This window comes from Stigmatopora argus, chromosome 21 (assembly GCF_051989625.1).
Source record: "Stigmatopora argus isolate UIUO_Sarg chromosome 21, RoL_Sarg_1.0, whole genome shotgun sequence".
In the NCBI taxonomy this organism is placed as follows: Eukaryota; Metazoa; Chordata; class Actinopteri; order Syngnathiformes; family Syngnathidae; genus Stigmatopora; species Stigmatopora argus.
In genome coordinates this window covers 5,067,544-5,081,436 of record NC_135407.1, presented here as the reverse complement: position 1 = coordinate 5,081,436, position 13,893 = coordinate 5,067,544, and the positions used below count along the sequence as shown (strand labels likewise).

Genomic DNA, 13,893 nt, shown 5'->3' with positions numbered 1-13,893 from the left:
TAGAGCGTTACTTGGCAGCTGTCACCAAACGTTTTTATACATTTTAATATCAATTGAGCTTTTCATTGAATTTATTGATTAGAAAATGACTCATAATTGCTGTTATAGACTTTTTTCATGACTAAGAATAGTCACTTGCTCTACATCGGGTTAAATGTCTCAAGTAGTATCGCCATTTGATAATAATTCTGTCAAATTCAAATTTAACCGTAGTTTTTAAATAGGAATGAACCCTCCCTCACCTTGGTAACAATCACTCCAAGGTTAGCATCCTAACTCACTGATCTGGAGGCCAGTTGAAATGTACAGGACATGTATTGCCGTCAGCTAAAGAGTTAAACACGCCGCGTTAAAACTCCTGCTTTGTTAAAAACCCACTCAATCCGAATATACTGTAATGCGTTGTCCATATTTAACGCAAGCCGTGCACTCCGGCTGAACTCTGGCCTCCAATTGAACAGCCGTGTTTACACTGCTTCTTGCGGGAGCCGTTTAACCGCACCGAGCGCTCCTGTGTGGATGTTGGGGTTCCAGGATGGAGTGGTGGGGGTCCATAAAAGCTCTCGTGAAGGGCTTGACACGTCCCCGCTAAAGTAGTCGGAGGAGTGTCTATTGTGTGCGGATTCCAATGACATGGAGTAACCTTCGCCGGCTAGCGGGAGCCAAAAATGTCCTAAATAAGCAGGAGAACGCCAGCTGCGCCCCCACAAAGGACACAATCCCCAGTCGGCCATCTTAGTGGATAAAACAGTCGTGTTTTGATTGGCTCGCTGCCCAAACTTTGACGGATAGCGTGCCAAGAGTGCCGATCGATAGCCTCACGCGGGGCTCCGGCTTATCTGATTCGTTTGACCTCATCTGTTGTTCGAGTGGGCCAACCATGTCCTCCTTCATTCATTTGCATAATTGTCCAACAGGAATTTGAGGGTGTGGGGGTGCTACCATTCTTACCACCCCCCCACCGTCACTTTGGATTATGATAATGATGAAAGCCACACCGTGCCTTTCTCTCGTCGCGGCCTTCCTCGGAAACGTCTTCTCCAGCCGGATCGTCTTTGCTCTTTCCGAGACGGACCGTTGGTCAAAAATATGGATTTGTTGTCCACGGCGCCAACTTGATAATGGACTCTTGTGTAAACACAGGCCGCTCTTGTCAATACTGGTCAACGTCAGGACGTTGGAGGTAGATCCCCGTCGTAACGATGACACTAAACACGCCCGCCTCGATCCTTCCTGCCTACACTTAGGTTTGTTTGTGTTAGCAGTCGGCTAAGCTTTCCCTCACGCTCTTCTGCTCTCATCATTTTCTAGTCAAGCGCGCACACACCATCAAAGTGGAGTGGGCTCACCGCTTTTCCTCGCCAACCTCCCACGCGCCTTTCGACCGCCAGCGAGATACGCCGACGGGAGGACGGAGCGAAGGGTCGGAGGTCAGAGGAAAATGAGCAATGGGGTTTGCACAGGTAAGGTAGCATCCACGAATGAAGTCTGGGAATTTGACAGAAGTGTCATCACACAATTGCGAGGAATTCAGGAATGGTATTTAGTGGCAGCTCACAGCTCGGCCTTAGCGCCTTAACTGTCGTCAATGGGGCACTCATTGGCTTCCATTGACTTGGCGTCCAATCCATTTGGAATGGGAGGTTGAATTGAATGTTTAATCCCATCGATGCCCACAATTTAATAATAAATCTTCTCAAATTTTTCAACTTTTTTTAACATACGAAACATATATATATATATATATATATAAATTGAGACCATGTCAAAATCACATTTCGGTTGGGCCATACTTGTATACCAAATGTGAACATTGTAGACCCAAAATGGACAGTAAGGCAAATTCCTTTCCATTTCAAAAAATATATTTTAGGCTGACTTCTGTACTTTTTGGTGAGAATTCCAAATGAGCCTCCCTCTTCCTCTCGCAAATGACCTTGCTAATGTCACTAACAGGTGTTTTAGGGTCTTTTTCTTAAATGTTTGACTTGTCGACGGCTGTTGATTTCCTTGCATAACTTTTCTGTTACTGATTACACCTGTAGCACCCCCCTCCTTTAAATTCCTAATGCTCCTTCTGGTTGTCAAGGTTCAAGTGTTGCCTTTATACTCCACTCTTGAAAAAAAAAAAAAGAAACTTCTTATTAGTCATGCTAACTTAAACTTAAACTCAAATGTTCAGACTTTCTGACTCGGGTGAAATTACCATCCAATGTCAACCATCGCATTTCAATTAGTATTCCAAATATGTCAAGAGCTTTGCCATTTTAATTTTGTTACATGAGCAACGCACTGACTGCTCACTTGATCCAATTTGCGCCTTCCCGACGTGCGAAACAGCCACGCGGACATTTTCTTCTCATCTTCTCGTAGCTAGCGATAACCTTAGCCAATGACACATGTGACCAGAATAAGCGGCCAGAAAAAAAGCCCCTGACCAAAGCCCACATTTGTGTGTTTATAAGGACAAAGGAAGGACAATGGAGAACCAAACCAAACCACATGGATCTTTCCGAGCCCAGAATGCAGAATGATGACATGGTGCCGAATGACGCACGGTGAGTGGGAGCGCTGCGCTCACAGGGTCCACCATACTTGGACAAATAAACACGCTGGTGCCGTTGTAAAAGTGATGTCATTGCTTACTGGACTTGCTGATTTCAGCTCACGTCGACTGTAAGACATCCATTTGTAGCATCTGTAGTCATCGTATTGTCACCCCAAGCAATGAAACAAAAGTCCCAGTCAAACCATTTCCTGCTTTTCTTAATGAAGGATACTCTGGAAATTCCGGCTTATCTCGCCCGATACCGACAAGTTATGCTTGACAGTTCCGAGCGTCCTTGAGGTCAGCTCGCTACTATGTAAGTTATCTTCCTTAGCGTTTTTGGGAAAGGAGGAGGAGGAGGAGGAGGAGGAGGACGGGAGGCTGAAAGAGAAACGGACAGAATTTTCAATGTGATGTTTCCGCCTGGGTGCTGTGGATTTTTGCCTGTGATTACAGACATTTAGGCCCCGGGACCACAAAAGCGGTGACCTTTCCCTTTCTTTCTCCCATTTTGAGGTTGGCGCCGAGCCGGGTAGTGCTGTTTGCCCTTGACAGAATTACACCTCACAGCGGCCGGCACCCAGGATGTGGCTGAGAAACTCAGGGACTCTCCAACACTCCCCGAGGAGGCAAAGTGGACATGCGTGAAACGGATCGTGAGAGTCAGAGTGAGAATCCTTTTCTTTCAAAACACGCGCACACTTAAGCAGTCATAACATGATATTTTTTTTCTCTCTATGTAAAACATAGCATTTTTTAAAAATCTCATTCACTAACAATGATGGCAATAGACCTCCAATGCATTTTCAAATGATACAAAAATTAAATTCCATCATAGTATTATGTTGAAAATATATTTGGGGAAATCATTTCTGCACAGTCAAAATGGATTGGACGTTTCTCATCAAAATTTTGCTAGCTAGTCATCATTTCTCTCTTTCTTAAATGGACCAATGCTATTTTTTAAGCACAAATGTACTTTCCTGTGGGCTACAAGTTTTTTAAAAGAATAGTCATTGTGGGACTGAAATGCATGGACGCAGAAAACAAAACGTCAGCGATGATGCGACAGAAATGGTGGGGTTTTCCTCGGTTAAGTACGCAGGGCGGATGTTTTCAGGGCGCCCGAATAAGCGTTTTCAACCACCAAACCGCAAACAAAGCGTTCAATTTTGCTCTCCTCGTCTGCCGAAGTACATTTCGAGTTTTCGCCTCCTTCTAACAAAAGCCTTGCGTGAACACGTGAAAAAATAAAGTATGACATTGGCGTATTAACCTTGACACTTGACGGATGAGGTAGCATCCGCCATTTTGTGGTTTTAATATGGAGAAACACTTGTGCAAACAGTGTGATTGTTACGGTAGGGTATGTCTTTAAGTGGATAATAACTCAAGCGTTGGACGCGGTATTTCTTTTACTGGGATTTCGATGGCGCTAATGAGGAACGAGGGTGTGACAAATCACCGTTTTAGAAGGACGAGTGGACACGTTTTATGAGTATTAATACAGAAATAAAGCGCAATAACATCCTGAGGTATTTATGGCCTATTTTATCAGTTGCGAGGAAATAGCAATAAAGTCGATGCGTTTTGGCGTTTCGCACAGCTGCTGTGGATTTATGGCACGTAAGTTGGACTTAATGGGGTGTCTTTTCCAGCTTTCTTTATGGATTGGTGGCCAGCTAGCCAAAAGTAGCGTTTTTTTCCACAGACTCAAAATGTTTATATTCGACTTCAAAGATGGGAATGAGAGAATACAGCAATATTTTACGATTCAGAATGACTGGAATTTTTTTTAAACCTTACCGTTTTTAATTTGTTGCCTGCCATTGACAGCGATGGATGTCCAATCCCTTTCGCCTGGGAGTGAGAACTAGCTGCGTTTGGATGGAAAAATTGAAGTGGAAGTTTCTGAGGTAGGGCTTTATTCATGCTTTTTTTTTATTTTTAGGACATATCAGAATATGTAGAATATGATTTATGAAAATAAAAATGCAGTTTGAGCTACAGAGTCAATGCTGACATCACTATTTTGATATGATAAAATACTAAAAGATGAGCGACTTTCCTACTGTCATATTAGATTTAATATTATTTCATAAATGTTCATGGCCTGGGGGTTGAAGTCCAATCCACTGTGACTGAGCATCCCAATACATTTGATGTCTGTCCCTGACAATTGCTGCCAAAGAGTGTACGAACAGACAATAACTTCTATGCGCTCCCTACCCTACACTGTGAAATGCCTCCCTCTCGTGGATTTCATGGTCAAGACAAGCGGTAACTCCTTAATTCGTTCTGTCTGGCTTTTACAAATTTCCAGAAAAAATGATCAGCAAAATTTCCTCACATTTACATACGAGCCTGCGATATTTCTGAACGCTGACATCGTCATTTCCCTCCCAGGTTGAAGCCAAACAAGCGGACGACAACACGGTCGGTGCTTTGCCGGACTCAGGATGGAAGCAGAGATCCAATTTCACTGAGACTACAGGAAACCTAGAGGCCACTGACTCTGCACTGGGACCCTCTTCAACTGTACGTGAGTGTGTGTGCGATAGCGGTTCCTGCTGTGATGTGTTTAATACTTTATAAGAACTCTGTTTACTCGGCAGAGCCGTTGCCAAACCGGCAGATGGGCCTCAAATGTTGATGTAGAGGAAATACACAACATAAAATCTGATACAGTTCTTTCTTTTTTTAAAGCCATGTTTTTCTCAAATCCATACTTACATTCCCCGCTTTTAATAAGCTTGCTATTGAGTGCGGGGGAACATCATTAGGCGCCACCTTTGACTTTTAGCATACACGGCTAACAAGCACCTTTGACAAACGACCTCAGGACGTGTAACCATGCTGTAATGGAAGGATTCGCATTGATTGGTGCTGTAATGGACCCCCGCTTGAGCGCTCTGCATTGTGCGTCAATGGTCGCCGTGGAAGTAAGCGAGCGTGTCCGCCGGGAGGGCGTCTTTTCTGACAAAAGGGTCAAACCATGAAGCACCAGCTGGAAGGTTGTGCGATTCAGATTAATTGTATTTGTGCAGCAAGTTACAAAGGACAAGCAGATTTTATATACATATGAATTTTTCAAGCGGGTATTGGCAGACATGAGCAAGTGACATTTCGCCATTTTAGTAACCATGATGAATTCAGGATAAAATTCACAGTATTTCATCCCAGATGTTGCAGATGTCAATGTGGAATTTCCACGGCAGATTTTTAAGAATGCCTTGGAAGAGAAAGATGCCATTTAAACGAAACTAAAATTCACCACATAATTAGTCTCGATGTCAGGCTGTCACACGCAAAGTCAATCTATAAGTGGCCCACTGCCTTTTTTTACTAGCTTTCCCTCCATCTACTCTTGCGGGAATGGTGAAGACAGATTTTCCCGGTCCGCCTGCAGCTATTACACACCAATCTCTTAATGATTGCGCGCCACGCTAGCGGTGGATGGCAAGTAGGAACCTGCTAATAGGCCTCCAGAGACCGCAGCGCCCACTTAGCTGGAGGCAACTCCTCACATATCTCGATCACCGGCGTTGACGGCGATAGACGTCCAACCCGTGTGGACCGTCAATGGCAGTGAATGAGTCAAGGATGACTCAGTGTACAGTAAACGGCTTTTCCCCTTCAAGTTAATCAATACGCAAGCCGATTGATTGGTTAAAAAGCCCCACTCCAATGCTTTCCCTTCATTTTACGGCGACGAAAACAAACCCCCAAAAGCACGTGGTGTTCATTCACACGCGCGCACTACGGGCGTGCGCGCGTGTCTGCGTGAGAGCGCGGTGGCATCGTTCATCCTCGCCGGCTTCCATCAAGTGGAGTTCCGCGTGTAGATGTTGACTTTTTTGGAACACTTGGCTCACGATTCGTTTGATTTGAAGTTTTTTTTTTGATTCAGACGAATGTTGTTGTTGTTTTTTTTTTTAAATCTCCAGACCCCTCCCCTGATGTCAGCGCATAACGAGGAGCGGACTTGAGCGGAGAGATGCCCCGGGCGGGATGTGCTCCAGCCGTAAAATCCTCTGGAGCCTTCTTCTCCTCTCCGTGGTGGAGGTGGGTCTGGGTGTGGCGAGCATCGTGCTCGGAGCCGTGGCCATCAGCTGGGTTCGGGAGCGAGGGGAGCACAAGCCGCAGCAGGGAGACGCGTCGCCCGTCTGGAGCGGACTCTGCGTGAGTTTCTATTCTTAGTTTTTCTCGCGCTTCGGCTAATGGCCATCGATCGATTGATCGGGGATTTCTAAAGTCAAGAAAGAAACAGTCTTTTTTTCTAATCCCACCTAGAATTGATAATCTTCTGACAAAGTCATTTCAAGTCAATTTAATATTGTTATTATATTAACGACAAATAAAGTTTCAATTCATCTCACTGGCTGCCGTTGAAACTTTGACTTGCGGTCCGATCGTCATGCCAAGAAAATGCCCCTTATTGTTGAACGTTTTCCATTAATGCGCCATTTGCTCCAGTGTAAAGGAAGAATTTTTTTTAATTAAATATTCATGAATTTGCATTTTTCTTGCATGTTTTCCTCTCACATTGTTATCTTGGCAAGGGTATGCAGCGGGGATGCTTGCTGGCAACGCATGCCAAGAAGCCCCCCGCTGTCCATTGGCTGAGATGATGAAACAAAACTTTCTTTGTTTAGTCATCATTTATTATGTGGCCAGCGGCTGCCATTGACGCCACTAGACATCTAATCCATTTGGACAGAGTCGACATGGCACGCATTTGGATCTTGTTTTTTTCTGCCACAACAACTTAGCAAACCTCTGTTTTCTCTCCTTTTTTTTAGTTTCTTCTCTGCGGGATGTGCGGCGTGTTGTGCGCCCGAAAGCGAACCGGCCTTACCGTAAGTACCGCACGTGCATCCCTTCTCGGAATAATGTTGCGACAACTATAGGCTAGGACGCGCATTTCTATTTGGACCGAGACTATTTTTGCTGCAGCAAACAGGAAGAGGACTCCAGCAGCTTCACACGTGGGGAGTCTTGATTATTATTTCATGCTTTTTTTATCCACTTGTGTCTCTCGGCTCTTCATTGGCTAATGAGTTGAGACCATGTTAATCAAGAAGGTCAAATTTGAAGTGATTCACCTCAATTAGTTGGCATATCTATCAATAGAAAATGTAATTTACTAGCTCTTTCTTTTTTAAAGATGGACTCATTTATTATCATTGGTGTATAACCGATGTGTGAATGATTGTTTTATTTGAAGTAAGATAGTATACATGCGTACGCGTCTAGTATTTTGTGAGCGACGTGTGAGAAAAGCAGAGGTGGCAGCCAGTCACCGCTCTTGTCTTTCCCCGTCCTCGTCTTTCCTGGCCTTCCACTCAGAACGTCCGCCGGTCCGCCTAATGACGGATCAATGTCAGCGCCCGGCGAGACAGACCTTTCCTTCACCCCCGTATCGCCTCTTTCTCCGTGACTGTCGTTTCCGCATTCTTTCTTTCCGCGCCCGAGGGCCGATGATTGCATTAAGCGGGTTTGCTTCGGCTCCCCTGCCCGCCGCCTCGCTGGCATAACTCCCGGGGTAACGTCTGAAATTGGAGATGTCCTTTTTCAACGGGGGTAAAGACACTGAAGGCACCTCTGCTCAAAGCAATGAGAATGAATACAATCCTGGCTGAATCAGTTGGAAGTGCTTGTAGGACTTGCCAAATAATGAATTGAATTCATCTCAATGTCATATTATTATATAATAATGTAATAATAGTGTCCTATTGAGCAAAATATTAATATTACTTCCTTCAATTATTACCAACAGATATTGTATCTCTATATACAAAGCTGTTGGAACACTGACTATGTTAACTTATTTTAGGTGACAATAATTCATTTTTTTAAAGCAACTTTGGTTAATTAATTTTATATTCAAATTAATCTTGATTTCTCCTTGTTTTTTTTTTCCAGATGATCCTATTCTCGGCATGTTGCATCTGCGGCCTAATCGGCGGAATCCTGAACTTTCAGTTTTTGCGAGCGCTCACTAAGCGACCCGATTCCATGCAGTCCGTCCACCTGGCCGCCATGACGCTGGCTTGTTTGGGTAAAACGGAATCCGTCCAATCATCCACGGCTACATTCCGCGTGTTACGGCATCCCGTTTGTCCACAGGAATCTCTTCGTGCACGTTATCCACGTGGCTTACATGCCGTTTGGCGAGTTCTGAGCAGCAGAGAATGTTTTTGGAGAGGGAGCACTCGCTGCACCATTCGCACGAGATGACGGAAAAGGTAGGCAAAGAGCGAAAAGCTTCCTATTGGTGAAATGGTCTTTTGAGGTTTTGTGTGTGTTTGACAGGATGTCCTGGACAACTCCAGTAATGGAATCCCTCAGATCTCCTACAATGGACATGCTAGCGCATCGCCATGACAACTTGAATCACTTGCTGTTTGCCGTTTTAGAAAGCATGGCTGGGCATTGAACAACACAAGGACGCTGAAGGTGCTGAAATTTGCTCTTTTATTTTTAACATTGAGTTCTTTCGAGCATACCAAAGAGGTTGAATTGAAATTTTACTGTCAAATAGTAAAAAGGCAATATATAGTACATACATATTAAGGCACAATATACTGCTTGTAGACTGGCTGTATCATTAGGTGTACCTGGGAAATCTCATGATCATTTAACAACATATTTAGAATGATCTTAAATTAGATTCACTGAACAGAATTACTTTTTATAGTTTAGATAAGTGTACCACAAATGCACGCAAAAACATTGTAATGGGCCTTGGGAAAAATATTGATTTTAAATTTTTAAAATTCATGTTGTAATTTGAATGCCAATGTTAGTAACAGACCCACATTCAAATATCTTAATGTTAACTATGTAAAAAATCATCGTTATACCCTAAAGACAAAATACTTATATTTGATAGCTCAAGTGCAGGTGCTGTATGCGAAAGAGGTCAAACTTATTTTTTTATAAGCGCTCCTTAAGGTAAAGCAAATAAAACCGGAATGAAAAAGTATTGCGTGGGTGTGTGTAAAAGACCTCTGGTGACCCGAATGATGTTATTGATGAAAAGGATACATAATCAATGATCACCTGTTGACGAACACTGAGGCAGCGCTCCCCTTGAATCGACCTTATGTAACATTGGTGTGACTCTCACTGAGCATAGTGGTTAATTTTAGAACATTAATTCCTGAAAATGGCATTCTAAAAAAATAATACAAAAAGAAAATAATTAAAACAAACAAACAAAAAATAAAACAGTACTCACACTACATAATTTCTTGTTATGTCACATTTTTATGACAATGTTTTTGCATTTTTTAAAATAATATCACATGTTTTCAAGGAGGGAAGCATCAATAATGGTCTTAAATGGGCCCACTAATGATTTGTGTTCATATTATACTTGAATTGTAGTAAAACCCTATTTGTCCAGCAGAGGGCAGTAGAACGCAGAATTGAGCGCTTCCTACAGCGGAAGTAGCTGCTTGTTGACTTTCCGGGCCCCCGAGCCAAAATGGCGACCTCGCAGCATGTCGCGGAGGACCCAAAACACGTGAAAATGTCCGGCGAAACCCTTGAACATTGCGTTAAGACCCCAGCGGTCGTAGCGTCCTCTTCCTCCGGAACAGCTGTCTTCGAAGTTCAGTGCGTTATCCCGTCTTTTGCCGACGCTTCTGAACTTGTGTCAGCTCCGTACTCGTGCTTGGTACGCAACACTCACCGAAGACATGTCGCCCTGCCGCCCGTTTACTTGAACAAGAAGAGGACGGGCTTACAAGGCGAGTTACAGACCGAACTTCTCAAATTCTCCCCGAGGTAATGTCATAAATAGGTATCGTGTTTATTTGTTGTTTAATTAATAATGTGTTGCCATCACATTCCTGTTAAAATGGCGTCGGCGTCTATCACCGTTAACGACAGCCACGGTGCTCATTAATTCATCACGTTGACGTCAATAGCACACATGTTATTAGCTAGTATTTTGTTAGTTTTAGCGTTGTAAGAGGTATAGTTTAACAGAATTTCTGAATGGTCAATGTAACGACAGTTAAATGTTGGTAACTTTTCCCTATCAATGGCAGCTGTGTGAAAACAACTGAAAGTTTCTTCTCGAACATTTCTCAACTGCTCTAACATTATGTAACATTACCAAATTTACTGCATTTTGCTATAGTATCTGCTTTCGTCAAAACAAGCGAAGGACTGACCGTGACCGACACTACTTTTACATCCCCGTCCACTAGATGGAAGTAACCTGTAACCGTTGAATGTGGCGTTACATTTTTTTTTTTCAAAACTGCTGTGAATTTAAACTATACTGTCGCCACTAAAATCTGTCCAATTTTATTGGTTGTAGATTAATTATCGATTGATTCCAGATTAAACGCCGATATGCAGTAGACTGTTATATTGGTTGTGGATCAGTCACAGATGAATTAGTAGCGTAATCTCTAAATATTAGCTTTTTGCTTGATGGATTGTTTTTTCTCTCGCAGCTTCCAAGGCGTCCCTGTCGCTTACGACGATATACGAATCGTGCGGCAGTACGGGGACATTTTTGACGACAGCGGATACATCCACGTGGACATAGAGGCCAACTATATCCTATTTCAACCTCAAGGCGGACAGCGACTATTGGCGAGTGTCCCCTTTATCTCAGCTTTGGCCGGAAAAGCGTGAGAAAGTCATTTAACAGTCTGCCTTTGCGCTTCCAGGGGAAGGTGAACAAACTGGCGGCGAGTCACGTGGGCTGCCTGGTGCACGGCTGCTTTAACGCCAGTATTCCGAAGCCCAACCTGGTTTCCATGGAAACCTGGAGGGTAGCGGGGCCCCAGATCGGAACCGAGCTGGAGTTCGAGGTGGTTGCGCTCGATGCCGACGCTAACGGCGTGCTCCTTATAAGAGGAAGGCTGGATAGAACGAGGTTTGTGGACTGGATTTTTTTTCTTCTAACTCTCAATTGAAGCTACAGAAAATAAACGACCCCTCCTACCTCCTTTCAATATATCTGATGGAAATTAACGTGACGCCGTTTGTGTACATCAGGGTTCAGGAAATGATGGCTTTGGCCGAAAGCGCCGAATTGGCCAAGCGAAAAGAAGCGGAACCAGACGCCGGACCCGCTTTGGAGTCCGTTGTCGAAGACTCCCTGAAGAAGAAGAAGAAAAAAAAGAAAGACAAATTTAAAGAACACACAGAAGAGGAAATTGCACCGCTGCTTGAGCTGAATGAAATTGAAAGCGGCTCACGTAAGAAGAAGAAAAAGAAGAAAGATAAAACAAAAGAAGAGTCGGAAGATAGCGTCAATGGCGACGAAGAAAAAGAGGAGGTTCAGATCCCTGTCATAGAAACCCACATGAATGGAATTGAAATCGGCTCAAGTAAGAAGAAGAAAAAGAAGAAAGATAAAACAAAAGAAGAGTCGGAAGATGACGTCATTGGCGACGACAAAAAAGAGGAGCAGGTTCAGCTTCCTGTCATAGAAATCCACACGAATGGAATTGAAATCGGCTCAAGTAAGAAGAAGAAAAAGAAGAAAGATAAAACAAAAGAAGAGTCGGAAGATAACGTCAATGGCGACGAAGAAAAAGAGGAGCAGGTTGAGCTTCCTGTCACAGAAACCCACACCAGTGACTCCAGCGGTTACCTTAGCGACAAGCCCAACAAGAAACGGAAACGTGAAAACGAGCACGAACTCGCGGCGAGTTCGGATGTCGAAGTAACAAAACCAAAGAAGAAAAAGAAGCGGAAAAGTGAAATGGATTAAAAGTACCCCCATTATTTTCTCCAGCAGTTCCACTTTAGGCCTAAAGCAAATATCAAAGCCTTACTTTTTGTCACAATCCAAACATGTCCAGAAATACTCAGAAAAAATCTCTATCGTTTCCCCCCAAAAGGTTTTTTTTCCTCTCATTCATCAGAATTGAGCCCCAAAGAATTGCAGAGCCTTTTTTGTTGGTGTTAAATTCTGCTGGGCCAGTGTCAGGCGATGAGGTGTCGAGAGACAACTTAAAGGAGCGCCCGTGTTTTCTTTACCTCCCACCTCCGCCCGCACTCACACAAATCCTGCCTTTCAGCGGGGAGTCTCAATTAGTGGCGAGGCGCAAAGCAGCGGCCGGCTTATCGCCCGCCGTCTAAAAGCCACAGCGCAGATAAGGGAGTGAGTGCAATTAAATGGGCTTCATCTGTCACATATGTTTCACGTATCGCTCTCAAGACTTTTTTTTTGGTTGTAATTATAATCATTTATCCACGAGCCCCTCCCACTCAAGATGGATTTGAAACCCACCGCTGACATCGCCATACAAAATCAAAAATGGAAATAAATGCCTTTTAAATATTTTTTCCTGTTTTCATTTGGGATCTTTTCAGTCATTTACATTTCTCTTTCTGTTTTTGTTGTTGTGTACACTTTTAAAGTTGGTGTCAATTTGTCTCAATTCCTATCCTTCAGTTTTTGTTTAATATAAATTTCATTTCCTTTTGTCTTTTTTGTTTTTGAATTGATTCAAGGATATAGTTGTTGTATACAATTGTCTAAATATCAGTTCAAAAATTTATATATTACTACGTTACATTGTATGTATTCATTCATCCATCTTTCCTACCACAAAGTTCGCGGGGGGTGCTGGAGCCTATCTCAGCCAACCGCGGACTGCAGGCGGAGGACACCCCGACCGAATTGGTTTCCTGCCAATCGCAACCACTCATGCTCAAGCCGCCACCGAGAGGGAATTGAACCCAAACTGCCTGCACCTCAGTCAGGCGGAGGAACCACTGCACCAGCGGATGCCCTATTTGTACGTATTGAACTTTTTTTTTACAGATTTTGTCGTGTCTCACATTTCAGCATTTAAGAAAATATATATATTTCAAATTAGGTTATATATATACATTTCTACATCAGGAAATATCTTTTTTTCAATATTCATCTTCAGCACCGCCCATCAACGTTGCTATAGCCAGTTAAAATTTCACGATAAAAAATAATGACTTCTGTCCTAGTATTTTTATTCACAGACCCATTAATTTCTATCCAATTTTCAATTGTATCACCATTTTGTGAAGATTGCAACATTTCTGAGCTAAGAGTTTGATTACTGATTTCTAACATACAAATATACCTTTTTAAAAGTGACCTATTGATTTAATGACACCCGCCGGACTCGTGTAATCTGAATAAATGGTCCCTCGCTGCGCCCGGCCCATGTGCACCTGCACCTGGAGCGCCCTTCCATCGCCTCCCATTCATCTTGTCGTCCCCGCTATCTCGCCGACTCCCCCTTTCCCTTCCCCTCTCTTCCTACTTGTTCCTTGATTTATCGGAGGCGGAGTGCAGTTCACACGCATTCCACTCCAGATCCCCC

At 43.5% G+C, this 13,893-nt stretch overlaps 3 protein-coding genes across 6 annotated transcripts in view; all 3 read left to right on the top strand.

The window, feature by feature from the left end:
• The window catches only part of cdca7b (cell division cycle associated 7b), a 31,355-nt gene extending 28,144 nt beyond the window's left edge, over window positions 1-3,211 (top strand). For 2 of the 3 annotated variants that reach the window (XR_013297742.1, XR_013297743.1), the window contains exons 26-30: window positions 918-1,183; window positions 1,312-1,463; window positions 2,466-2,558; window positions 2,776-2,864; window positions 3,065-3,211. The gene's annotated coding sequence lies outside the window, so the exon portion shown is untranslated. The remainder of the gene's footprint in view (window positions 1-917; window positions 1,184-1,311; window positions 1,464-2,465; window positions 2,559-2,775; window positions 2,865-3,064) is intronic. The other variant, XR_013297744.1, reaches the window with a different exon arrangement.
• A 1,737-nt stretch (window positions 3,212-4,948) lies between these two features.
• On the top strand, window positions 4,949-9,536 carry tmem196 (transmembrane protein 196). Of its 2 annotated transcripts, none has more exons than XM_077590838.1 (6): window positions 4,949-5,086; window positions 6,496-6,730; window positions 7,351-7,407; window positions 8,474-8,609; window positions 8,678-8,796; window positions 8,864-9,536. In XM_077590838.1, the coding sequence occupies exons 2-6, from the start codon at window positions 6,560-6,562 to the stop codon at window positions 8,933-8,935; spliced, it is 555 nt and encodes a 184-aa protein (XP_077446964.1). In that variant the 5' UTR covers window positions 4,949-5,086; window positions 6,496-6,559; the 3' UTR covers window positions 8,936-9,536. The 2 variants fall into 2 exon arrangements, with proteins under 2 accessions (XP_077446964.1, XP_077446965.1); XM_077590839.1 differs by having other exon boundaries at window positions 4,953-5,090.
• A 143-nt stretch (window positions 9,537-9,679) lies between these two features.
• polr1f (RNA polymerase I subunit F) lies at window positions 9,680-12,868 on the top strand. Its single transcript, XM_077590834.1, has 4 exons — window positions 9,680-10,342; window positions 11,023-11,164; window positions 11,242-11,450; window positions 11,573-12,868. The coding sequence occupies exons 1-4, from the start codon at window positions 10,041-10,043 to the stop codon at window positions 12,291-12,293; spliced, it is 1,374 nt and encodes a 457-aa protein (XP_077446960.1). The 5' UTR covers window positions 9,680-10,040; the 3' UTR covers window positions 12,294-12,868.
• Window positions 12,869-13,893: the final 1,025 nt, after the last annotated feature.

Excerpts from the sequence above, each read along its gene's own strand:
- tmem196 (XM_077590838.1), top strand. The coding sequence starts at position 6,560 with ATGTGCTCCAGCCGTAAAATCCTCTGGAGCCTTCTTCTCCTCTCCGTG. Across the intron at positions 7,408-8,473 it reads GAAAGCGAACCGGCCTTACC|ATGATCCTATTCTCGGCATG; the intron begins GTAAGTACCGCA and ends TTTTTTTTCCAG. Across the intron at positions 8,797-8,863 it reads CGCACGAGATGACGGAAAAG|GATGTCCTGGACAACTCCAG; the intron begins GTAGGCAAAGAG and ends TGTGTTTGACAG.
- polr1f (XM_077590834.1), top strand. The coding sequence starts at position 10,041 with ATGGCGACCTCGCAGCATGTCGCGGAGGACCCAAAACACGTGAAAATG. Across the intron at positions 10,343-11,022 it reads CTTCTCAAATTCTCCCCGAG|CTTCCAAGGCGTCCCTGTCG; the intron begins GTAATGTCATAA and ends TTTCTCTCGCAG. Across the intron at positions 11,165-11,241 it reads AAGGCGGACAGCGACTATTG|GGGAAGGTGAACAAACTGGC; the intron begins GCGAGTGTCCCC and ends TTGCGCTTCCAG.